Source organism: Rattus norvegicus, chromosome 9 (genome assembly GCF_021556685.1).
Source record: "Rattus norvegicus strain SHRSP/BbbUtx chromosome 9, alternate assembly SHRSP_T2T, whole genome shotgun sequence".
In the NCBI taxonomy this organism is placed as follows: domain Eukaryota; kingdom Metazoa; phylum Chordata; class Mammalia; order Rodentia; family Muridae; genus Rattus; species Rattus norvegicus.
In genome coordinates this window covers 11,944,810-11,969,521 of record NC_141542.1, presented here as the reverse complement: position 1 = coordinate 11,969,521, position 24,712 = coordinate 11,944,810, and the positions used below count along the sequence as shown (strand labels likewise).

The 24,712-nt window shown below is 40.8% G+C and overlaps 2 protein-coding genes across 7 annotated transcripts in view; one reads left to right on the top strand and one right to left on the bottom strand.

Moving 5' to 3' along the window:
• Positions 1-1,637: 1,637 nt before the first annotated feature.
• Pp2d1 (protein phosphatase 2C-like domain containing 1) lies at positions 1,638-23,063 on the top strand. 2 transcript variants are annotated; one of them, XM_087565707.1, is made up of 3 exons: positions 1,638-1,909; positions 12,932-14,001; positions 21,524-23,063. In XM_087565707.1, exons 2-3 carry the CDS (start codon positions 13,041-13,043, stop codon positions 22,300-22,302), a joined length of 1,740 nt encoding a protein of 579 aa, XP_087421833.1. In that variant the 5' UTR covers positions 1,638-1,909; positions 12,932-13,040; the 3' UTR covers positions 22,303-23,063.
• The window catches only part of Rab5a (RAB5A, member RAS oncogene family), a 28,905-nt gene continuing 26,638 nt past the window's right edge, over positions 22,446-24,712 (bottom strand). For all 5 annotated transcript variants that reach the window (XR_015628891.1, XM_087567537.1, XM_087567536.1 and 2 more), the window contains 1 exon segment: positions 22,446-23,818. Coding sequence is in view for 4 of the 5 variants with exons in the window: in XM_087567537.1 (XP_087423663.1) it covers positions 23,703-23,818 (116 nt within the window). In the remaining variant the exon portion in view is untranslated.

Here is a 24,712-nt window from a genome sequence, read left to right as displayed (position 1 = left end):
CTATTCCTCCACAGAAAAAGTACTAATGAGCCATCTCTCCAGACTGTTTTCTCTTTTCTTTTCTTTTATTTTAATTTTTAAACTATTGTTTTCTCCCAAGGATGGCCTGACCCTCCTACTATAGCTCCTAAGGGCAGGGGTTACAGTCATTGTTGGGTTTTTTGTTTGTTTGTTTGTTTGTTTGTTTTTGAGGAGGGAACTCGCTGAGATGGTTCTATGTAGGTATGCAGCCTACTGGGTGTGAACCCTTGCTTCTCTTCCTACCTTCAGTCTGGGGTTATAGGATTAGAGATACATATTACATTTTTTAGAATGTGGTGGGGGCTAGAGTGATGGCTCAGTGGTTAAGAACACTGGGTTGGGGATTTAGCTCAGTGGTAGAGCGCTTGCCTAGGAAGCGCAAGGCCCTGGGTTCGGTCCCCAGCTCCGAAAAAAAGAACCAAAAAAAAAAAAAAAATGAGATACTAGTGGTTAAGAACACTAAGTACTCTTTCTGAGGTTCTGAGTTCAATTCCCAGAACCCACATGACAGTTCACAACTGTTTACAATTGTTTATAACTGTATGGAATCCAATTTCCTCTTCTGGTATGCAGCTGTACATGCAAACAAAACAGCCATATATGTAAAATATATAAATAAATCTTTTTAAAATATGGTGCTTAGAATAGCATTGAGAGATTCTCATATGGTATTAAGTATTGTATCTCCAATTTCCATCTTTCAGACCCAAAGATAAAACACAAATTAGCAGTTTGGAAAAGATCACAATGTACCAGCATTTCTGCAATCTCAGCAACTGGGAGGAAGATGATCATAAATCAGATGACAACCTGTGCTATAAATTGAGTATGAGACTATAGTGAGAACTTGTTTTAAGAAAAAGAGAAGAAAGGAAGAAGCAGAAGAGGAAAAGAAAAGAGGAGAAAGAGAAGGAGGAGGAGAAAGAAGAAGAGGAGGAGTAGGAGGGGGAGTAGGAGGGGGAGGAGGAGGGGGGAGGAGGAGGAGAAAGAAGAGGAGGAAGAGGAGGAGGAGGGAGAGGGGGAGGATGAGGGGGAGGATGAGGATGAGGGGGAGGAGAGTTGTTTATCTTGGTCATCTAACTGGCAGGCTCTCTGCTTCTGACTATGGGTCTGATGTGATGTGACCATCTGGTTCAAGTTCCTACTGCATAGATTTCTCAGTAGTAATGGGCTGCTCCAGCTGGAAAAATGATGCAAATAAACCCCTTTTCTTTCCTTTGCTTTTCCTGAGGTATTTTTTTATGCATATGGGTATTCTGTCTCTGTGTCTACACATATGCCTATGTACCATGTGGTTGTGAGCTACCACTTGGATGCTGAAAATCAAACTCCTCGGGTCCAGTACTCTCTACCCTTGAGCCATCTCTCCAGCCCCCTTATAATCATTGTTTCAAAACCTCACAATTAGCCAGAAAAGAAAGGAAGGAAGGAAGAAAGGAAGGAAGGAAGGAAGGAAGGAAAGAAGGAAGGAAGGAAGGATGCAAGCAGGCCCATTTCTGATACTTTATAATGTATCATAGGTATAAGGTGGAACCTATAAGCTTTGTCCTCTCACTGGGAAGTTGGCTAATACTCTTATGACCTACTGTTTCAAGTCCCGGATCACAAAGGTTGCTATGGCTACAGTTCCAGATGAGATGGTCAACATTGTAATAGGGAGTCTCCATCAATCAGAGAAGACCCCACCTCCACCATCACCACTCCCTTCACTGCTTGCCATAACCACATCTGTTTCATCCCTCCTCCTTTCCTCCCTTCCTCTTCCTTTTTCTTCCCTATACCCTCTCACCTGTGCTCAAGATAGACAGAGGTTCTGCAAATAAAGTAAAGGAAGGACAAAGAAAAGTATTACGTCCAAAAGAACATGGATTTTGAAATATATAGCCCTGTAAGGTATTTATTTAATCTTAAAAAGATTGATTGATTGATTGTGGACCTATGGGCCAAAAAAGAGAACATTAAGTGTCCTACTCTATCACTACGTCTATTGCTTTTGAGGCAGCACTCCCTGACCCTGGCTGAGGACTGGGCTTTCTTGGCGCCCTAGTGACCTTGTTTTCACCTTCCTTGGAGCTGGGGTTACAGGTGGGCATGCGATACCCAGTTGGATGGTAGGTGGTGGGATCTGAACTGTTGTCCTCGTGATCACTCAGCAAGTGCACTTCACCTCTGAGTCATCTATTTTGATTTATTTTTAAAAGTATTTATTTTATTATATACGTGTGTGTGTGTGTGTGTGTGTGTGTATACTTCCAGATGTGTGCATGCTCTGTGATCTCAGAAGTTAAAAGAGGGTGCCGGATTCCCTGGAATGGTCCTGGGAGTTGAACCCAAGCTCTCTGAAGAGTATCAAGTGTAATCTCTGAGCTAACTCTCCGGCCCTTGTTTTATTTTATTTTGGTTTTGCTTGCTTGCTTGCTTGCTGGTTTTTGAAACAGGGTCTCACTATGTACCTTGGCTGACCTTGTACTCATTTTATAGACCAGGTTGGCCTCAGACTCACAGAGATCTATTTGCCTATACCTCCTGCCTGCTGGGATTAAAGATAAGTATCATCTTGACACTTGTCTGTTTCTTTGTTGTTGTTTTTTCCCCCTGAGACAAGGTTTCTCTCTATAGCTCTGGCTGTCCTTGAACTCAGAGATCCAACTGCCTCTGCCTCCCAAGTAATGTAACTAAAGGCATGCATCACCACCTGGCACAGCCCAAATTCTAAAGTAAGTGTGTGTGTGTGTGTGTGTGTACATAAATACAGGTACCCATAAAGACCAGACCTGTGAAATTTTCTTAGAAGTGGCATTATAGTGAGGGTGCTGGAAAATAATTCAGGTCCTCTGCAAGAACACTGGGTACTTGTAATCATTCAGGTATCTTTCCAACATTCCCCACTCTATTGGCCAGGTTGGCCTGGGTTATTACGGTAATTTACCACACTCAGTGCTAGGATTACAGTTGTTAGTCATTGGGGCTGTCTGGCAATCTTACAAGAAAAGAAGAAAGAAAGAAAAGGAAAGAAAGAGAAGGAGGGAGGGAGGGAGGAAAGAGAAGGAGGGAGGGAGGGAGGAAAGAGAAGGAGGGAGGGAGGGAGGGAGGGAGGAAAGAGAAGGAGGGAGGGAGGGAGGGAGGGAGGGAGGGAAATGTGATGAAAAGTTGAAGGTCAACTGTAATGATTTTGGGAGAAAATAAGTTTTATACAGGGTATTCTGATTATGGTTTCCCCTCCTCTACCTTCTATATTTTCCCACCTTCCCTACCCACCCAATTCCATACCTTCTTTCTCTCTTTAGAAGATGGGGGGAGGGGCGCTCATGAAACATACACACACACCCCAAAAAAACCACAAAATCAGAAACCATGATATCTAAGACATTTTGTCTTGGCCATCTACTGTTGGGCATGAACCCTGCCCTTAAGTGTGGTTTATAGACCCAGTGCAACTCACTGGAGAAAGTTAATTTTCCCTTTGCAAGTGGTTGTCTATTAGTTATAGAGTCTGGGTTAGGTATATGAGCTCCTGTCTGCTTCCCCTTCTTAGCAGTGGAACCCTGTCGGGTTTGGATCTGAGCATGCTGACCCAGTCTCTGAATTTATATGCATGTCAGTCCTGTTGTATGTGTAAGACACTGTTTCTTTGGGGTTATCCATTACTTCTAACTCTTACATTCTTTATACCTCTTTCACATATATCCCCAAGCAACAAAGGAAGCACTTTAATGAAGGCATCCTATTTTAGACTGAATATTCTCACTCTCTGCACAGTGTCCATTTGTAGGTCTCCATATTAGTTCCCATCTATTGCAGGAAAAGCTTCTTTGATGATGGCCAAATGAGACATGGGTATGTGATCTATGGGTCTAGCAGAATGTCCTTAGGAGTCATTTTATTGCTATGTTCCTTTAGCAGAATAGTAGCATTTTACTCACTCCTATGCCCACCGCTTATCTAGTCTCAGATCTTACTTTATCATAGGTTCAATCTCATGGAGGGTGACTAAAATCCATTCTGGTGGTTACTAGCACATCTGTGCCACTATTGTATCAGTGTACCATGCGGGTAGGTCACTACTGCAGATCTCAGTGGTTGTGGCTTCGTTGGTTTACCTTTGTCCTTTGGTAGTATACAGACTTTACTACTGTGAACACTAGTCAGTATAGATAAAGGCTCTTGGTAGCCACCAGCTTCACTGCTCTGTGTTCAGTGAGTTGTGTATATATTGTCTTCAGCAATAGGACTTTTGTGGGGAGCCATCATCAGAGAGTAAATGATGGCCTTGGCAATAGCCTGGATTGTTTGGGGGCTTCCCTGGGGCCCCTTTGGACAGTGATTCAATTAGATGTAACCCATCCCTGGCATTGGAGGGTCCACTTTGTAATGAATGATGTCTAGTGGAGGCATTGGCTCGCCCATTATTTGGTGGATCAATTTAGATTTCTCTCATACATGTATGTCTACAGTATTCTTTAGAGTGTTATTTTTCCCCCTTTACTTTCTTAGCAAAAGATGAATCTTTGTCTTTCTGTTAGACTATGCAGACTGAAGAATGGCTATCCTTTACCTGCTACAAAAGAGAGATTCTGGCATAGCCCCCACCACCATCTATTTCCTCCTCCTTCCTTCTACCTTCCCTTCCCTCCGTGCCTCCCTCCCTCCCCCACTCCCTTCTTTCCTCTCTTGCTTGCTGGCTGGCTTGCTGTTCACATGCAGGATTTGATGTAGCCCAGTTTGGCCTTGAAATTCAGATCCTCCTGCTTTCTCTTTCCCAACACTGGGTGACAGGTACTTACTCTCATGCTTAACTCCCTTCTGTGTACTCTTTTTTTTTTTTTTTAAATTTATTTATTTATCATATATGAGTACACTTTAGCTGTCTTCAGACACACCAGTAGAGGGCCTCAGATCTCATTACAGATCCACCATAGTGAGCCACCATGTGGTTGCGGGGATTTGAACTCAGGACCTTTGGAAGAGCAGTTAGTGCTCTTAACCGCTGAGCCATCTCTCCAGCCCCCTTCTCTGTACTCTTTTTTTTTTTTTTTTTTTTTTTTTGGTTCTTTTTTTCGGAGCTGGGGACCGAACCCAGGGCCTTGCGCTTCCTAGGTAAGCGCTCTACCACTGAGCTAAATCCCCAACCCCCTCTGTACTCTTAATTAGCTATTCTTACTTGGTTTGTTTTCTTTTGAGCTTAGGTATCATTCTGGATCCCAGCTGTCCTTAAATTTATTATGTATCCCAGGCTGGCCTCAAACTTGCAGCCATCGTCCTGTTTAAGCTTCCCTAGTGCTGAAATTATAGGCATGCATCTCCATACCCAGCTATGGCTGATGTTTTCATTTTAAGTATGGCTCCACGCTTGACAAAGCAGTGTCATGGCTACCCCATAAACATGAAAATTGAAGTTCTTATTTAGGAAATGACTGCTGGTGAAATTTTATTATTTTATATTGTTCCCAAAGGCCATCACATCTGGTAAAACTATATCCTTTACCTGCATATTATCTTTTTAAAATTTAATGCGCAGTTTAATTAAAATAGCTTAAAACATTTCCGGCCGGGGAGACAGTTGAGTTGGTAGAGTGCTTGCCTAGCATGCGTGAAGGTCTGGGTTTGATCCACAACAGGAGATGCAAGTGGTGGCAGGTGCCTGTCATCCTTACACTCTGGCAGTGGAGGCAAGAAGATCAGAAGTTCAAGGTCATCCTTGAATACAAAGCAAGTTCAACGCCAACCTTCGTTTCAGGAGATCTCTTAAAAAAAAAAAAAAGCATTTGTAGTCAAGAGGGGTGGAGGGAAAAGAAGACCTGAAATTTACTATGTAGTCTATGCAGTCTGTGCTAGCCTGAAACTCCTGTATATTTTCCTTCCTTAGCTTCTTTTTTTTTTTTTTTTTTTTTTTTTTCTTCGGAGCTGGGGACCGAACCCAGGGCCTTGCGCTTGCTAGGCAAGTGCTCTACCACTGAGCTAAATCCCCAACCCCCTTCCTTAGCTTCTTAAAAATGTCTGGGTCAGACGTCTACCATCTCACCCAGTCTCTCTCCTTCTGCCTATTAAATTGTCCACTCCCTTTTACTCTAGATCTTTGGTTGCGAGTTCACTCTTGATCTCCTGATCCTCCTGCTTCCACCTCCTGAGTGCTGGGATCCCAGAAGTACATCACTACACCTGGTTTGTTGTAAATTAAGCCTAAACACAGGGCAGAAGAGAGACTTATTTTTTTTTTAATTTATTTATTTACTATATATAAGTACACTGTAGCTGTCTTCAGACACACCAGAAGAGGACATCAGATCCCATTACAGATGGTTGTGAGCCACCATGTGGTTGCTGGGATTTGAACTCAGGACCTCTGGAAGAGCAGTCAGTGCTCTTAACCACTGAGCCATCTCTCCAGCCCAGAAGAGAGACTTATATGCACCCTCTATGTCTCTATAGTTTTTTTTTTTTAAGATTTATTTATTTATTTAATGTATATAAGTACACTGTAGCTGTCCTAGACACACCAGAAGAGGGCATCCGATCTCATTATAGATGGTTCTGAGTCACCATGTGGTTGCTGGGATTCGAACTCAGGACCTCTGGAAGAGCAGTTCTTTTTTTTTTTTTTTTTCCTTCAGGGCTGGGGACCGAACCCAGGGCCTTGCGCTTGCTAGGCAAGAGCTTTACCACTGAGCTAAATCCCCAACCCGGAAGACCAGCTCTTAACCACTGAGCCATCTCTCCAGCCCTAGAGGTTGTTTGTTTGTTTGTTTCTTTCTTTTTTTCTTTTTGAGATAGGGTCTTGCTATGTAGTAGCCCAGGTTTACTTGGAACTTAGTACCCTCCTGTCTTACCCTTTCAAGTACTGTTACCCCTAGCTAAGCAGGTAGCTTGCCATTCCAGCACTTTGTGAATTGAGCCAGTCACAGAATGGCTTCCTGGCCAGTTGGAGCTACAGTGGGAGTCCCTGTCTTGTGCCCATCTCAGAAAAACACAGAACAGAGATGTTATTAACATAACACTCCAGAGGGGGTGCAGATGGGCCAGGAGCTCAGAGCAGGCTTCAGCTCCTCGTTTTTGTTTTTATGACACAGGGTCTTGCTTTGTAACCCAGGTGGGCCTCAAACTTGTGCTCCCACTCCTCTGCATACTCCGTACCATGCTTACAGGTGTATACCGACACCCACGCATTTTATAGTTTTTTTTTCCTCTTCCTCTTTTTTTAAAATCATCATCATAAAAAAATGAACTCTTACAATTTCAGCCATTTTCTTCTGCGTTATTTGGGGATTGAACCTGTGCTGCTAGCATGCAGCTCTACCACCAGCCTATGGCCAACAGTTTTTAAAGGTTGAATATGTAACTCCAGATACTGTGGAACCCCTGGGTGGTGTAGCAGGGTGGCTTTGAATTTACAGAAAGCCTACATGCCCAACTTCTCCAAGTGGACCCCCACCCCCTTTTTGAACTTACTTTTACTTTTGTGTTTGACAGGTGAAGATGTGCTCCATCAAATGTATAGCGGTCAGAGTCAGTCTTTCCTTCCATGACAGGAGTCCTCAGGATCAAACTCATGTTAGCAGGCTTGGTAGCAAGTGCCTTTACCAGTAAGCTGTCTTTCAAGGCCAACCATAAACCTTTAGACATTTTCCTTTGAGATAGGTCTTACTCATGTGTCCTGGCTGGCCTCAAGAATGAGGTAGTCCTGCCTCAGCCTCTGAACTTACCTGGACTACGAGTAGCCAATATGCCCAGCTCAGAGACTAAGTGTATTTTTGTGTTTTTATATTTTTACAGTGTATTGCTTTTATTCATTCATATTAAAACTTTCTGTACATCACATAGGATTGGCTGAAACCAGAAGATTTTAAAATATTTTCCTTTCAGGAAAGCTTTTGTTGTCATCCCAGAATTTACTTTATTTTTAAAAATCAACAAAGGGACTATGCCATTCAGATCCCAGTGGAAGTGATCCATATCCAAAATAGCTTTGAAAAGGTACATAAATCTCCGGAGTCAGCACTGGTTTATTGCAGGAATTGCTGTAAACCCACAGTAACATTTTTGTAAATAGAGATAAATCGCTTCATGGAACAGAATTGAGTGCTCAGAAGTGAACTGGCACAAGTGTGAAAAAGCAAGGCTTGGTAGGCAGAGGAGATTTTACAACAGATTGCTTTGAAACAGGGACAAGTGTGCACTACAAGCCTGGGGAACTAAGGGCTGTTATACCACACAGTTAGCTAAAAGTGGATCACAATATGAAATCTAAAATTGCAAAATTTTAAAAACAAAAGAAAATATTTTGCCTTAAAGAGATAGACAATTCTGAATAATGAGTGGACTGTAAAAAAAGATATAATAATAATAATAGGAAAAAAGAGGTAGACAAATCCTTCTTTAAAGATATAATAATAATAATAATAATAATAATAATAATAATAATAATAATAATAGGAAAAAAGAGGTAGACAAATCCTTCTTTTCCTCATACAAAGTATTTTGACTATGTTTCCTCTACTCCAGCTCCACTCTGGTCCTCCCCACCTCCCTATGTTCTTTCTTACAGAAGAAAAAAAATCAACAAAATCCAAGAATAAAAATCAAAACAGTCAATAAGACAAGCCAAAAGAAAACAACAACAAAAAATCCCCATGAAGTTTCTTTTTTCTTGGCAAACTACTTCTGGGCATAGGACCTATCCTGAAGTATGGTTAATAATACCCAGTGTGACTCCATTGGAGAAAACTGATTTTTTGTTTGGCCACATGGAATCAATTGCAAATAGTTTCTCAATGGGACCCCATGGGAACCCCTTTCAGTGCCGGGACCTGTCTAGCTTGAATCTGTGCAGGTCTTGTGAATACTGCTATAGTTTCTATGAGTTCACATGTATACCAACAGTCCTGTTGTGTCTGGAAGCCAGTTTTCTTGGAATCATCCATCACCTCTGGCTTCTGTAATCTTTCTGCTTTCTCTTTCCTCTCTTTCCCTGAGTACTAAAGGAAGGAGTTTGACTGTCTTATCCCACGGAGGATGTAGTCCCCCAAAGTATTAATTCCCATCCACTGGAAGAAGTAATTTTACTGACGAGGTTTGAGTGAGGCACTTATCTATGGGTATAGCAATATACCATTAGGAGTTATTTTATCTCTATGTTATTTTAGCAAAATAATATTAGGTTTCCCCTAGGACCATGGTCTATCTGGTCTCAAGTTCTTAGCCACATTAGTAATGTGAGCCACGGGTTCCATCTCATGGAGGTGGCATGAAATCCAATCAGAGTGGGTGGTTATTCCCACATTTGTGCTATTGTAGGTCACCAGGTCTGGAGTTCTCCTCTGTTGGGATGAATAATTCCTTTTAGCATGATGACCCTTAGTAGAAGTGACACTTCTAGTTCAGTACCAGTTTAGCTTTGCTGTCTGATAACACAAGTAATTGTTATCTTCTGCAATAGGGTCTTACTACCAGGTTGTATAGAGCAATCAACAGCTTTGACTGTGATTTGGAGGGCATTTCATGGAACTTTTTTTTTTTTTAAGATTTATTCATTTATTATATATAAGTACACTGTAGCTGTCTTCAGATACACCAGAAGAGGGCATCGGATCTCTTTACAGATGGTTGTGAGCCACCATGTGTTTGCTGGGAATTGAACTCAGGACCTCTGGAAGAGCAGTCAGGTGCTCTTTTTTTTTTTTTTTTAAGATTTATTTATTTATTTATTTATTTATTTATTTATTTATTTATTTATTTATTTATTTTATATATGTGAGTACATTGTAGTTGTCTTCAGACACACCAGAAGAGGGCATCAGGTCTTATTACAGATGGTTGTGAGCCACCATGTGGTTGCTGGGAATTGAACTCATGACCTCTGGAAGAGCAGTCGGGTGCTCTTAACCGCTGAGCCATCTCTCCAGCCCCCAGTCAGGTGCTCTTAACTGCTGAGCCATCTCTCCAGCCCTCATGGAACTCTTTTGACTCAAGAGGTAACCCATTCCTAGCACTAAGGATTTTTACATGGGGGCATAAGGTGTCCAGTGGAGGGCTGGAGAGATGGCTCAGTGGTTAAGAGCACTGACTATTCTTCCAGAGGCCATGAGTTCAATTCCCAGCAACCACATGGTGGCTCACAACCATCTGTAATGAGATCTGGTGCCCTCTTCTGGCCTGCAGCCACATATGCAGGCAGAATGCTGTACATAAGATAAATAAATAAATTTCTAAAAAAAAAAAAGACCAGTGGATTCATCATCATCCCCATTATATGACTAATTTAAACTCCTCCTTTCCTTCCTTCCTTCTTTCCTTCCTCCCTCCCTTCTTTCCTTTTTGTTTCTTTGAGACAGGGTTTCATTACGCAGTCCTGAGTGTCCTGGAACTCACTCTATAGACCAGACTTTACTCAAACTCAGAAATCTATCTGCCTCTACCTCCTGAGTGTAGGGGTTAGACGTATGTGCCAACCACTGCCCATCTAGATGACCTGTCTCATCACCTCCACAAGTGTTCATGCATACTTACAAACATACACATATACCTACACATATGCATAGATGAACATACACACACACACACACACACACACACACACACACACACACACACACACACACAAACACATACACTTAGTGGATGGGGCAGATGCTATCACCTTTTCTCTGGCCTTTTTATATCTTCTTAGACAAAAGTCCTCTAGAAAATTACCTCATAGATAAAATGTTATACAAAGGGAGGATTATAGAAGAATGTTGATAGTTAAGTTCAAAGCAGTGGTTCATTCTATAAGCTCATTATGAGTTCAAAGCAACAGTTTCATATGGCTAAAAAGAAAAATAGGCCACCTGTGGCTTTATCCTTGGATCTGACCTAGAATGAATGTTTTACCTTGATCACAAATTTGTCCCAAGCCTATTTTTCTTTTTAGTGTTGTGAAAGCTCATTGTATTCACTATTATGCAGCCTTTCCTTACTATTCTATGAGGAGTGGGCACATTCTGTTCTTGATTCTGACTTTATTACAACTTTCTGGCAAAAGAGCTAACACCATCTCCCGAAAACTTCTTTCTAAACCGATCCAATCATCAATTCTATAAAGTCATTAATTTATCTAAACAGCATTAATTCATGAAAGTTCATTTTCATGTTGACCTGCAGAAAATTTGGTCAATAAGGTAGGCTGAGGCCCAGGAATCATTAAGCTGTGTAATAGGGATAGGAAAAAGTCTATCAGCAGTGAGAAGTGATCCTAGGATGAAGTCTTTAGGGACTTTGCCTCTCAGAGTTCACTCATCATAGGCCATGCAAAAATGGTGGGCCATCTCCAGAAAACTTATTTGCCTTTAGCCGTTTCTGGATGGCTCCTGACAAGGAAGAATAGTGAAAAATCACCTACATGTGTCAGCCACAGTATGGCCACTTAGGGTCCCTAGTAGAAACCATGTCTGTGACCTGGCAGATGATACAAAGAAATATGTTCAGTGGAAAAATGTTAGGTGGAAGTGTGCCCAGGTAATGGCTATAGGGCAATCGGAGGGACTCCTGTAGATAGGCTACATCAGGACTCTCAGAAAGTTTATGTGTGGATATGTGTGTATTGAAGTCAAGGTCTCAGTACATATCCCAGGCTGGCCTCAAGCTTTAAATTTTGTTTCAGGCTCCTGAGTTACTGGGATTATAAATGGGTTAAGTTCCTATCACTCCTGGCTTATAGTAAATATTTCCTTCCCTCTATTCTCTAGCCACCCATTCATTTGGAAAGATATATTGGTAGTTAATTACAGGTAGGAGCTATAGTTCAGAGACACTGCACTTGCCTAACCCTGGGATCATTAATGACCAAATTGGAAAAGACAGTTATTGAGACTGAGACTTGACCATATTAACTGAGGTTAACAACACCACTCTGTGGTTCTCTTTTTCCCAGACACTAAATCACTATGTAGCCAAAGCCAACCTCAACCTCACAGCTATCTTGTCTCAGGCTACAAATTATACTGGAAAAATTTAAAAGATTACAAGTGGATTTTATGTTAAAACTGTATATGTGAGGGCTGGAGAGATGGCTCAGTGGTTAAGAGCACTGGCTGTTCTTCCAGAGGTCCTGTGTTCAATTCCCAGCAGCTACATGGTGGCTCACAGCCATCTGTAATGGGATCTGATGCCCTATTTTGGTGTTTCTGAAGACAGCTACAGTGTACTTATATATAATAAATAAATAAATCTTTTTTTAAAAAGGTGATTGCTGCTATACCTGAGTAAAAGTGATTTGTTTAAAAAAACTGGGTCCTCTGTTGTTTTAAGCCTTATTCCTTTGAGGCAGGTATTCAGTGGATCTGGAGCCTATTTTTTCTTTTTGGTAGCCAGGAAGCCCCAACTGTCTTTCTTTCTGCAGGTTAAGAAAGAAATTCTGTCTTAAAGGAATAGGAGAAGTGTGGTGGAGGAAGGCAACTAATGTTCTCCTCTGATCTCCATGCATCTGCACATACACACATAGAAATTTATAAAACAAAACGTTTCTCTCCATAGCTGGAGTAAAATACTATTTCTCTGAGTATTTGTTCAGATGTCTAGCTGAATTTGTTTACTGGGCACCTAATTTCTCTTAGGCAAACATTGAGTAATCAGTGACTTATTGAGGACCTTTTTTGGAGGGGCTTTATAAAACTCAACTGTAGGTCTCTATGAAATTATGAGTAAGACTATGTGGAGGGTGTACCATTTCTTTCAGTAAACATCTTAAATTGTTTAAATGTATTTTATATGTATAAGTATTTTCTCTGCATGTGCATGCAGTGGTACCCATATAGGTTAGAAAAGGCCATGTGGTTATGGGCCTCACGTAGGTCCTATACAAAAACAGCAGGTGCCCTTAACTACTGAAGCACCTCTCTAGTTCCTGATGAGTAAACGTATTTCACCTTTCTTCCAGAGTTTTTTTGAAATCAAAACAATGGGATGAGAAAACTTCAAAATTTACTTCAGATGAGGCTCTCCCAACTGTCAGAACAAATGTCAGAAGGCGTAGTAGACTGCCACGAATGAATGACCCAGAGGAGTCCACTGACCAGCTGACTTCGGTTGACATGGGTGACATGGTCACATTCCCCTGCTCTGTCTGCCACCAAGAACTGAACACAGCTGGGAATTTTCTCCATAAGAAACATCACAATGCTCTGAGTACGCTGGGTTTCGAGTGGATGGGAGGGAGGAAACCAAAGCCCAAAATGGTCAGTTTTCACAGAGAGTGTATAATTTCTAACCTTTTGAGATCTTCTACATACAGTGAAAAAGTCCTTCAGAGTATGAATTATGCATTTGAGCTTCTTAGGAAGAAACAAATTCCGTCGTACTTCAAACTTTGTGACAAGGTCGGAGAGACTTCTATATATTCTCCAACCAGCTACCACCTTCTGATTAAAGGTATAGCCATCTGTAGCAATAGTAATTCAACCTGGAAAGCTGAGCCCAACTGTAAATTCACGGTCGTGAACGACTTTGGCGATAAAGCCAATGTGTGCTTTTTCGGTTTATTTGATAGTCATCATGGTTACGCAGCAGCAGACCTGGCATCAAAGGAGTTTCAGGTTTTACTTCTCCATCAACTGTCTGTACAGGATCCTTCCTACCAGATGACAGCCGAGCAACAGGATCTCATCAATTCCTTTCACACGGTGTTCAGGGAAGAATACAGAGCCAGAGAAGAGGCCTTCTCTTCCACATATAAAACCTTCAGAACCAATAAACGGGAGTATGAGGATGTACACAAAGCGTTTGCCAAGGCATTCTGGAGAATGGATAGGCTTCTACGGCTGGGAAGGAACGAGGTCTCCCGGGTTCGGTGGAGCGGCTGTTCAGCACTCACGTGTATATTAGAGGGTGGGATCAAGAACCCACAGGCTACTAAGGACTGGGAAAAAACCTATCAGCATGGTGTTAACAGCTCTCCCTTCCAGAAGATTCCCCAGATCATCTCTGGAGTACTACACATTGCAAATGCTGGTATGTAATTCACTTACATCCATGACACCTAAATTTTATAAATGCTTGCTCATGCTGCTAAAATCACTGTTATTTAGCAATTTGCTAAATAATTAAACAAAAAAAAATCCAGTTTAAATAGATTGCAGACATAAAAGCAAGCAACTATTTTGTGCTGTGTAATGAGTTGTGTAATGAAACTTTTTCTGGGGAGGCAAAATACACACTTCTATGAACCTCAGATAAGGAACTCAAGATAGAACAGAATATGGATACCATGAAAGTAAGATGTAGGGAACAGACGAGCTTTACTGGAGCCACTTACCTGAATATGGAGGAGGGGTAACTTACAGGAGCAGAAATAACTCACAGACAGTTGTATCACTAAAGTCCACCCCAGCATGGATGACAGTGCACAAAGCTGGGAACCTGGAGCACACTGCATATCCTGCAGGCCACTCAATAGGTTGGAGAGTGTTCTTTCCAGGTGACTCTGGTCTTCAAGGCAGATAGGCTAGTTTCTGCTTCTAGGCAGCTGGTGTGGCCAGGGCCTGCCTACTTATTTGTTTTCTTACGGATGTTGATAAAGCTTAAAAGTGACTGCAATATGGAGACAGTAACTGCCTGGATCCAAACAACACAGATATAAGGAACCCACGCCTTTTTAGACTGGAGAGTTGATTAATAACTGCTAAGGTAAGTTTGTTTACTTTTGGGGACAGGACTCTTGATCCCCAGGCTTGCCTCAGACTCACTGACTCTCCTGCCTCTCTCTTGAGAGCTGGATTTACAGACATGTACCGTAACTCTTGGGGCTGCTAGACTGGACTGAATGTGTTGCCAAGCACCCTATTAACTATTTCCTAAGGAGAGACCAATGCATGTGTAACAGATTGTTGTTTTCAAGCTCAGTGATCATGCTGTATTCATTTCCTAAGAACAGAGTAACCATTTTTCCTTCAGTTTTCAGAGCTTTAAAACTGGCTAAGGTGCTGTGCAAACTCTTCTCACCAAGCTACATTTCTAGCCCACTTTGTCGTTCTTACTTTAACACAGAATTTCACTAAATTTCAAGGGTGGGCTTGACTTTGTAATTCTGCTGCCTCTCAAAATTGGGTATCAGCAATTAGCCCTGGCTGAGTTCTTGTCCTTACAATTTCTTATCTACGGTCTTACAACTTTCCTTGATCTACTTCTTTATTTCATTAAATCCTTATAGGATTAAAATACTCACATACATTCATACACAGGGTCATGTCCGTGGGGGTGGAATTGCCACAGCTTTCCAGAATGGTGATTACAGGACATTATGCATTTAGCAATGGCTAAAAAGTTCTATTTTTCTACATTTCTTCAATATTGTCATCTCATTTGGTGCTCTCTGCAACAGCAGTATTTGCTCTTAACCTCTGGCCCAGCTCTCTAGCCCTACTTTTTCTTTTTTTGAGATGGTCTTTCTAGGTAACTTAGGCTAGTATCTGCGAGAAATGCCATGACCAAAAACCAAGGTGTATTTGGCATATACTTCAGATCACAGAAATTGGAAGTCAGGACACGAACTCAAACAAGGCTGGAACCCCAAGGCAGGAGCTGATGCAGAGGGCATGGAGGGGTCATGTTTACTGGCTTGCTTAGCCTGCTTATAGAACCCAGGACCATTAAACCAGGGATGGCACTATTTACCACGGGCTGAACCCTTCTACACTGATCACTAACTGAGAACATGCCTTATAGCTGCCTTATAGCTGGATCTCATGGAGGCATTTTTTCAATTGAGGCTCCTTCCTCTCTGATGACTCTTACTAGAGTCAAGTTGACGTCAGAACCAGCAAGTATAGCTAGCCTCCTACTACCCCTACTCTGTTTTCACTGTTCTCATTCTAGAGCACCAGAATTACAGGTGTGTAGGGCTACACCTGGCTCAGTCATTATTTTGTTTACATGTTTGTATGTAAATGTTTATATATATATATATCTTTCTATATCTTCATATTTTGTACTTGAAAGAGGGATGTATCAGGAACTCCTACTCCTTTTGTTCTTAACTCCTTTGTGCTGATCCATTCACTTGGTGTGTCTTCTGCCTGGAAAATTCCATGGTTTCTATGATGTGGCTCTTCTGGTGTTTTGTTTTTGAGACAGGGTCTCAAAAACCCCGACTGTCCTGTAACTATGTAATCCAGGCTGGCTTCAAGTTCACTAAGACCCACTTGCTTCAACCTCCTAAGGGCTAGGGAAAAAGGAATATACCACACAGGCTAGTGATGAATTTTTAAGACATTATTTGCTTGCCTCTTGTTTTTGAAGGAAATAATCAACTGGTGTGGAATTCCAGACTGGCAGATTTTTCTCAGTTGCTAGAATCTGTTTCCCTGTTTGGCAGGGCTGACATCACTGTCTCCACCTCTCTTTGCTCCTCTGTTCAGAATGTGCCTCCCTCTTGTGGTTGCTTTAAAGATTTTCTCTTCCTCGAATTTTTTTCTTTCTTTCTTTCTTTTTTTTCTTTTTCTTTTTTCGGAGCTGGGGACCAAACCCAGGGGCAAGCGCTCTATCACTGAGCTAAATCCCCAACCCCGCTTCCTGGAATTTTACGCCATTTGAATGGTGATGCATCCTCTTTCCGGCTCCTCTCTAGATCACTCACGTCATTTAAGTCAGTCCACTGGAACCTAACCTCTATGCTTTGTTTCACTCTTCTACTTCTCTTTCAATTAAGTTGTTTCCTAAATGCAGAGGACCTGAACTCACAAAGATCATGGTGCATGTGTGGAGGCCAGTCAACTTTCAGGGTTAGTTCTTTCTACAATGTAGGTTCTGGGTATTGATCTCAGGTTCTCACACTTGGCAGCGGGCCTGCGCCTTAACACCGAGTCACCTCACTGGCCTTCCTCTCCCTCCGTCCATCTCCTTTCCTTTTTTAATCATAAAAAAAGAGAAAACCTTTTATGACTTATCTATGTATGAACGTTTTGACTGTATATATGTACACCTTGTGTGTGTCTGATGCCTTCAGAAGAGGGTGTTAGATGGCCTAGAACTGGAATTATTGATGATTGTGAGCCACCATGGGGGTGTGGGAAATAGAACCTAGATCCTCTGCAAGAGCAACAAGTGCTCTAAGCCACCGAGGCATCTCTTGAACTCTTGTTTTTTTGTTGTTTTTGGTGAGATAGTGTCTCATCACTCTGTGTAGCCCAGCCTGGCCTTGAACTTGTGGCAACCCTTCTGCTTTAGTCTCTTCAAGGTGAGACTATAACTTTGAGCCTTTCTTTTTTGACACACATAGCCATAGCTGGCCTGGGACTCATAGTTTTATATAGAGTTCTACTGCTTCTGCTTCTCAAGTGTTGAGATTAAAGGTGTGTACCACTATACAGGGCTCCTTTAACAGTTTTCAAATCCACCTACCATTTGTTTTGGAATCCAGTCTGGCATTAATTCTTGTTTTTCTTTATTTCAGGCATCGTGGTTTTAACTTTTGTCTTTCTATATCTATATCTTCACTATTTGAATGTTTTGAATGCAGTTATAGAAAAGGAGGGGTAGGGAAGAAAAGGAGGAAAGGTGGAGAAGGGAGAAGAGAAAAAGGAGGAAACTAGACAGCAGTGGACCCTGTCTCACAAAAAAAGACCTTCCTTGTTGATCTCAATTCCAGTGACATTTTGGGTTTGGTGCTACTCAGTTGGGGCTGTGGGGCTGACCTCTCAGGAAAGCCTAGTGGTTTTTTCTTTGAGATCTGCTTCTCCCTTTCTAGTGCTAGTGCTCCCCAGGTATGTATCACTGCTTGGTTTCAAAGTTTTGTGTGTGTGTGTGTGTGTGTGTGTGTCAGAACTGGGAGTTGAACATATGGCCTCACACAAACAAGGGAAGCACTCTACCATGGGGCTATAATTCTCCTGGCCTCTTGTCTTGATGCTTATTTGTAAGCTGTTGGAATAGTGTACCTGGGCTGCCAGAATAAATTCTCATAAACTTAGTGGCATGAAAAAGAATTAGCTTTCTCAACACTTTGGATTTTAATAAATTTCATACTGGCAAGCCATCATTTCTTCCTTTTGGAAATAAGATCTCACTCTAACCCAGGCTGTCCTCCCAACAATCCTTCTGTCTCATTCTGAGCTTACAGATGTTAACCACCGCTGTCAAATTTCCTTCCTTTCTCTTCCCTTCTCCTCCCTCACCTTTCCTTTCTTCCCTCTTATTTTTAGTGTTTTTCCCCCTCTCCATTTTCTGAGATTTAGTCAGTTACTAAGTCAAGAGGCTTGAGGTTACAAGGAATTTATTCTTATGTGTTTTTGTGAATGTAACATATATGCAGGTACCTGGGGAGTCTGAAGAGAGTGCACTGGATTCCCTGGAGCTGAAGTTGTCAATCAGCTGACAGGGTATTAAACTGAACCCTCTGGATCCTCTGGAAGAACTTTAAGAACTTAACCACTGATCCATCTCTGCAGCCCATTATTATTTTCTGACTTAATAGCTTTGTTCTGCATCAACATATCAACATGTGGAGACCTAACAGTACATTACCAGGACTGTGTTTGGTGAGATGGTCTAGACCCTGATCCATGGTGACTACTATTGACCTCTTTTTGTTTTTTGGACACAGTGGTCTCATATTATATCCTGGATGGCGATGGCCTCACTCTTGCATTTCCAAGTTACTACTCCTTTTAAATAACTGAATATTCACATTTATCTGCCAAATTACAGATGTATAAGGTCCAAGTGCTTGCTTACCATCATCCCCCTTAAGGTGGTAAGTGAATTAAACTACGTCCCCACAGTTTTAAACCTATGATAGCATTATTTATACATACACACACTTCCCTGCCCCCCTCTCTTTTAAGAAAGGCGCAGAACTACATCCTAATAGTTTATCCAGTTGCTTTGCTGGTGACAGTTACTTAGAACCTGACGAGATCCTACTATTGACTTAAAACCAAGGATTATAGCTCAGTTTGCAGAATGCCTACCTAGTGTGCATAAGACCTATGCAAACAGGACATGATGGCACATGCTAGCAGGAGGACTAGGAATTTCAAGACATTCTCAGCTACACAGGCAGTTCAAGGCCAGCTCAAGCTATATGAAGAGCTTGTTTCAAAACCAAAACCAAACCAAACAAAGCAATCCCCTCTCAGTAATTACGGACTTACCTGCGACAAAGTAAAGATGCAAAAGTTCGCATAAAAGAATGAGAGTACAAATTTGTGCAGATCGCAGGAGCGTCATCTGCACAGCACAGGGTCACATTTTGCAATCAACCCAGTAGCTCAACTAGCATTCATTCTATTATGTTAATGAGGCAATACTACTGTTTCTCTCATCAAGATAGGCTTTCTGTCAAATCATACCAGCTGGACAGACTTCAGCCTTCTAAACCTAGATTCTTCTTTGCTAAATATATTAAAAGGCTTTCCAGCAATGAGGCAGAGACAGGAAGATTTCAAGTTCAGGTTAGCCTGGGCTACACATTGAGACTCAAGTTAAAAACTAATCAAAAGAAAAACAAACAAAAATAAGTTAAAGATTGAAAAAGATTGAACACAGTAACAACAAAATTCTGATTCCAAGTATAGCACTGTTTAAAACCTGAATATTCTTTTGTGATTGGAGACAGGGTTTCATTGTGTGTAGCCTGGCTATCCTGGAACTCAGGGATCTACCTGCCTCTGCTTCTTGAGTGTTGGGATTAAAGACATCCACCACTACCACCTGGCAGAATATTCTCATTTAAAAATGTGTGGTACATGTGCATGTATGCCATAACATGCATGTAGAGGTCAAGGGCAGCTTTGGGGATGCGTTCTAGGTCAAACAGGTCATCAAGTGTCTTTACTTACTGAACCATCTCACTGGTCCCACAAAAGTTTGCTTTTAGAATTGGTATATTAAAGTAGGAATTTTAATTTTCAGGGATAGGGGGCTGGAGAGATGGCTCAGTGGTTAAGAGCACCGACTGCTCTTCCAGAGGTCCTGAGTTCAATTCCCAGCAACCACATGGTGGCTTACAACCATCTGTGAGGGGATCTGATGCCTTCTTCTGAGGTGTCTGAAGACAGTGACAGTGTACTCATATACATTAAAAATAAATAATCTTTAAAAAAATTTTTTCAGGGATAGAGTATTCAGATACCAATGCCACCTCAGATACGCTGTGAGTCACAAATAATACTGTAACAAGAACCACTGCTTTTTCTTAAATATACAATGATTATAAAATCTTTGGAAAAACAAAACAAAAAAATCCAAACCACTTCTAATAGCATCTTTTAATCTGTTCAGACCACATTTAGACTTTAGGACATAAAGGAAGCAAAATGTAAACATTCCAGGTCTATCTCAACTGTAATCATATCATACTGCCATCTCTTACTGAAGACTTCAGTTATCAGCTGTTGAGTTTAATATGGCTGCCTATTTCCCTAATATGAATTTTTATAGAACTTACAGTTTAATTAAATATTACAGAAATCTAGGACGGACACTTAACAGAGGCATCTTATTATCCATATCCTAAATACATTTGGGCTTTACTTTCACCAATCCCATATGTACACACGTACTTTGCTCATTTATTCATCCATTTGATTATGCTAGTGCGTGTGCCTGTGTGCGTGCGCACGTGCCTGTATATGAAGGTCAGAGGACAACTTGTAGGAGACAGTTCTTTTCACCATGTGGGATCCAAGAATGGAGCTCGAGATTAACAGGCCTGGTAGCAGCTGCCTTTACCTAATTTTCTTAGCAATTCCCAAGAGTTTTTGTTCTTTAAGAGTTCTTTTATTTTTATATGTATATGTGTGGTCCTGTGCATACAAGTACAGAGGCCAAGGGCATCAGGTCTTCTTAGATCTGAAATTACAAGCAATTGGTGCTAACCTCCGTGGATGCTAGCGATCAAATTCAGGTCCTCTGCTGGAGGAGTGTGTGCTCTTTATTGCTGGGTCACCTCTCCAAGCCCCACTGAAGAATCTGTTGTTGTTGTTGTTTGTTTGTTAATTACTTGGTGCTAGAAAGATATTTCAGTATTTAAGAATACTTGCTGCTCCCCTAAGAGTTAGAGTTCAGCTCCCAGCACCCATTTGGGTGGATCATGGCAAACTCTAGGGGATCCAACACCTTCTTCTGGACTCTACAGGCACCCACCCTCCTCATGTGCACACCCCCACACGTATAATTTAAATATTAACGAAAAAACCCCCTTTATTTTAATATTTTAAAAATCTGCTGAATAGATGTTAAGAAACAGTAAAAAAACATACTTTGAAACAGTCATAAAAAATTTAGAAATCATCTTTTGTGACTTGTAGATATAGTTAAGTGTTTTAAATTCTACTGCTTATCGCTGAGATTTGAATTAGGTGGCTTCCCAGTTCAAAATCATATTGGTACAGTGTTCAGCTTATGTATTCTAGAAATATTTACATGTCATACTCTGTTTATTAGCACTGAAACAATTAGTAAGTAGCATACTTTGATACAAACTGATGATTAATCTTTTGATCCCTTTCTCTTAAAAAACAAAATACCTGTTTAGGAAATGTACAAGCAGTCTTATGCAGAAATGGAAAAGGATTTTGCCTGACCAAGGAGCACACTACACGAAACACTAAAGAAAGAAGAAGAGTACTTTACAGCGAAGTAGGGATCAGTTCAGATGACCCCTATGGTCTCCTGGATGGGCACATAAAAACCACCAGGGGTCTTGGATTCCATGGAAACCTCAGACTAAAAAAGGCCATTATTCCAGTACCACAAACAATTTCTGTCCCTATAGATGATTTATGTCAGTTTCTCATCTTAGCCACCAATGGACTTTGGCAAGTTTTGGACAAGAAGGAAGTCACTGCACTGGTAATCACTTTGTTTCACGCATATAAAGAAACATGTGTTTCTGGCCCTAGAAATAAACCCTGGCCATCTAAAAGCCTGCTTTTCCCACCAGACAGTAACATCCGCGTGCTGTTCCAATACCAGCCTGAAAATGAAGACATTACGTCAACTACAGATGTAATGAAAAGGTTATCTGACTCACCATTTGCTGACACCAACATTCATCAAGATACATCTGCAGAAACATTTCTACCAAAAGCGACCTCTTATGACCCTTATAGCACAAAAGAGAGTAATAGCTTACCCACTTCGAACAGTAAGCAGGAAAGTGAGAAAGAAATATGTATTAAGAACTTCTATAAAGGTGCAGCTGAGTACATTGGCTGTCAACTGGTAAGTGCTGCAATAGAAGGTGGTTCCAGAGACAGCATCACTGTTATGGTAATGTTTCTCAATGGAAGTGAGTATCACAGGCGGACATGAAACACTCCAATGACCTAGAACAGTACTACAAAGACGCCTGTGAGAACCATTCCTCAGAAAAGGAAGGAAACGCAAAAGTTGCAGCTTATACATCATGTGTATTATGGTATACACTTTATGTCAAAGACAGAGAAAACTCGGTGTTGCTTTTTACACCACTTTATTCCAACCTGAGCACCTCAATATAAAACTAAACACTGGTGAGCTGTTCTCCTTACTAATTTTGAGTTACTGTAAAATGTACACATTCTGCTAGCAGATCAACACTTAAATAGATTAAATCATCTGACACATGGTAGATTTCATATAATGAAAATACCTAAAATAATTAGTGCAATATACTGATTAAAATAAAATGGACTTCAAAAAACAAGGCTTCAAGATTACTAATAACATTGTAATACTTATGTTACAAATTGCAAGTACGGTGTTTATTATGGTTCTAGCATGTAAGAACAGCAAAGCCCCTTCCTTTCATAGGGGGAGAAAGAAATAATTAGCTGTTTTAGTAACTGTACATTTTGTATGTTTAGGCAATTCTTAAATATTACAGGAAATAATAAACATATGGAGACTACAATGCAGTACTCTATTTACAGTACAGCTGAATATTTAAAATAATCAAGTTTGAATGTACATAATGGTTAGTGCACTGACTAATCATGTCCAAAGGGAAGCAGAGCCCCCTCCCTGTTCTAGACAGACCTCTATGTAATAGCCAACAGTGATTAAATAGAAAGCAGATACCTGGTTTGTTTCCACTTTGTCTTAAAAAGAAGCTCCTATGAAAGGACCACTATCCATTAAAATGCACTTATCAGTTTTTATATTCCTAAAACAGGATGGGGTTACATGTGACTTTTTTTTCTTCAATTAAATTTTAAGAAGTAACATGACTGAATAAAATTAAGATGCCACCAATATTCCTTCTTTCTGGAGATATAGGACTGTTTTCTTGGGATTACTTTATTAATATGTGAAATGTAGGCTTTTTAAGACAATCAAAGAAAATTACCATTTGCTTGGCTTTTGTTGCTAAGCATAAATATTTTTAGTCTTCTAAAAATGTTTTTCTAAAGCATACATTAGTAATTTTGAATCTTCCATACCTGACTATCATCCCAGTTTAGAGACTGGGTGGGTTAAGAGTGGGTCCATACCCACTGGAGATGAACTGTTCCCCTGCACTTTCCCATGGAACAAGTGTATACACAGTTCTCATTTTCCTTTCTACTGCTGGAGGAACACATGCATGTTATTAAAAATTAAGTTCAAAACACTCAAAATAATTCAGTATTAGAAACTTGATTCTACCATAGTCTCTTTTTGGAAGTCACACTGGGCCGGCTAAATGCTCCCAATTCCATGGTTTTTGCCATTTAGGAAGTTGACACTGGAGTTCAGTTACTACAACACTGGCTTCTGGCTGGCTGTGCAGGCTCAGTAAGGTCTACTCCTCGTCCTCTGGCTGAGTTTGCGCCTGGATTTTGTGGTTCGTTCTTTGGCAGCTTTTTAGCTGAGAAATAAACAAGATAAAATTATATCATTCCTATTAAAATCACTTAGACCTGCTTATTTGTAATGCTCTCCCAGTTGGATTATCTCCAAAGGTTTATGTAACTGACAGTATGCTCTTTTCAAATGTTTATTGCTTACTAAATGCCAAAGAGCAAAATGAAGCACTAAACAAGCCACAAAATTAAAACAAACAAACAACCCCTGCCCCAAACAATACCTTCCTCCCAGCCCCCACACTGCTGGTTGCTGTACTAAGGGAGTTTAATAGTACTTTGGAAGTAGTAGGAAGAGGCCAATTGTAGACATACCATTTAAACTTAAATTTAACTAGGACCATACATAATTTTTATATCAGTTCCTGTAGAAATCACAGTTTATTTAGTTACTGGTACTTTAGGTTGTATTGGGTCCTGTGCACACTAGGCAAGTCCACTACCACTTAGCTACACTTAGTCTGTTTTATAATCATTACATTTCTATATACACAATCTGCTGGACATGGGGGAGCATGACTGTAATTACCATGATTCACTATGGAGAATGAGTTGGAACAAGCATTTGAGCCCAGGAGATTAAGACTAGCTTGAGTAGCATACCAAGACTCCATTTTGAAAAAGAAAGTCAAGCAAGACAGACATAAAGTCCATAGACCATGGAGAGGTACAAAATTTATAAAGAAGCTTATATTATAGCAACATTCTCTGGGCTCTCATCACAATTCTAAGAACAAGTCAGGATGTGAACAAATTCAACTGACAGAATCATCAACCCAACCAAACTTGTCCTTCACTTCGTAACCTAATCAAACAATTACATGACCGGTAACTTCTTCCCTCTTTGGCTATGACAAACCCTGATTTGATCTATAAATACCAATAATTAATATACATGA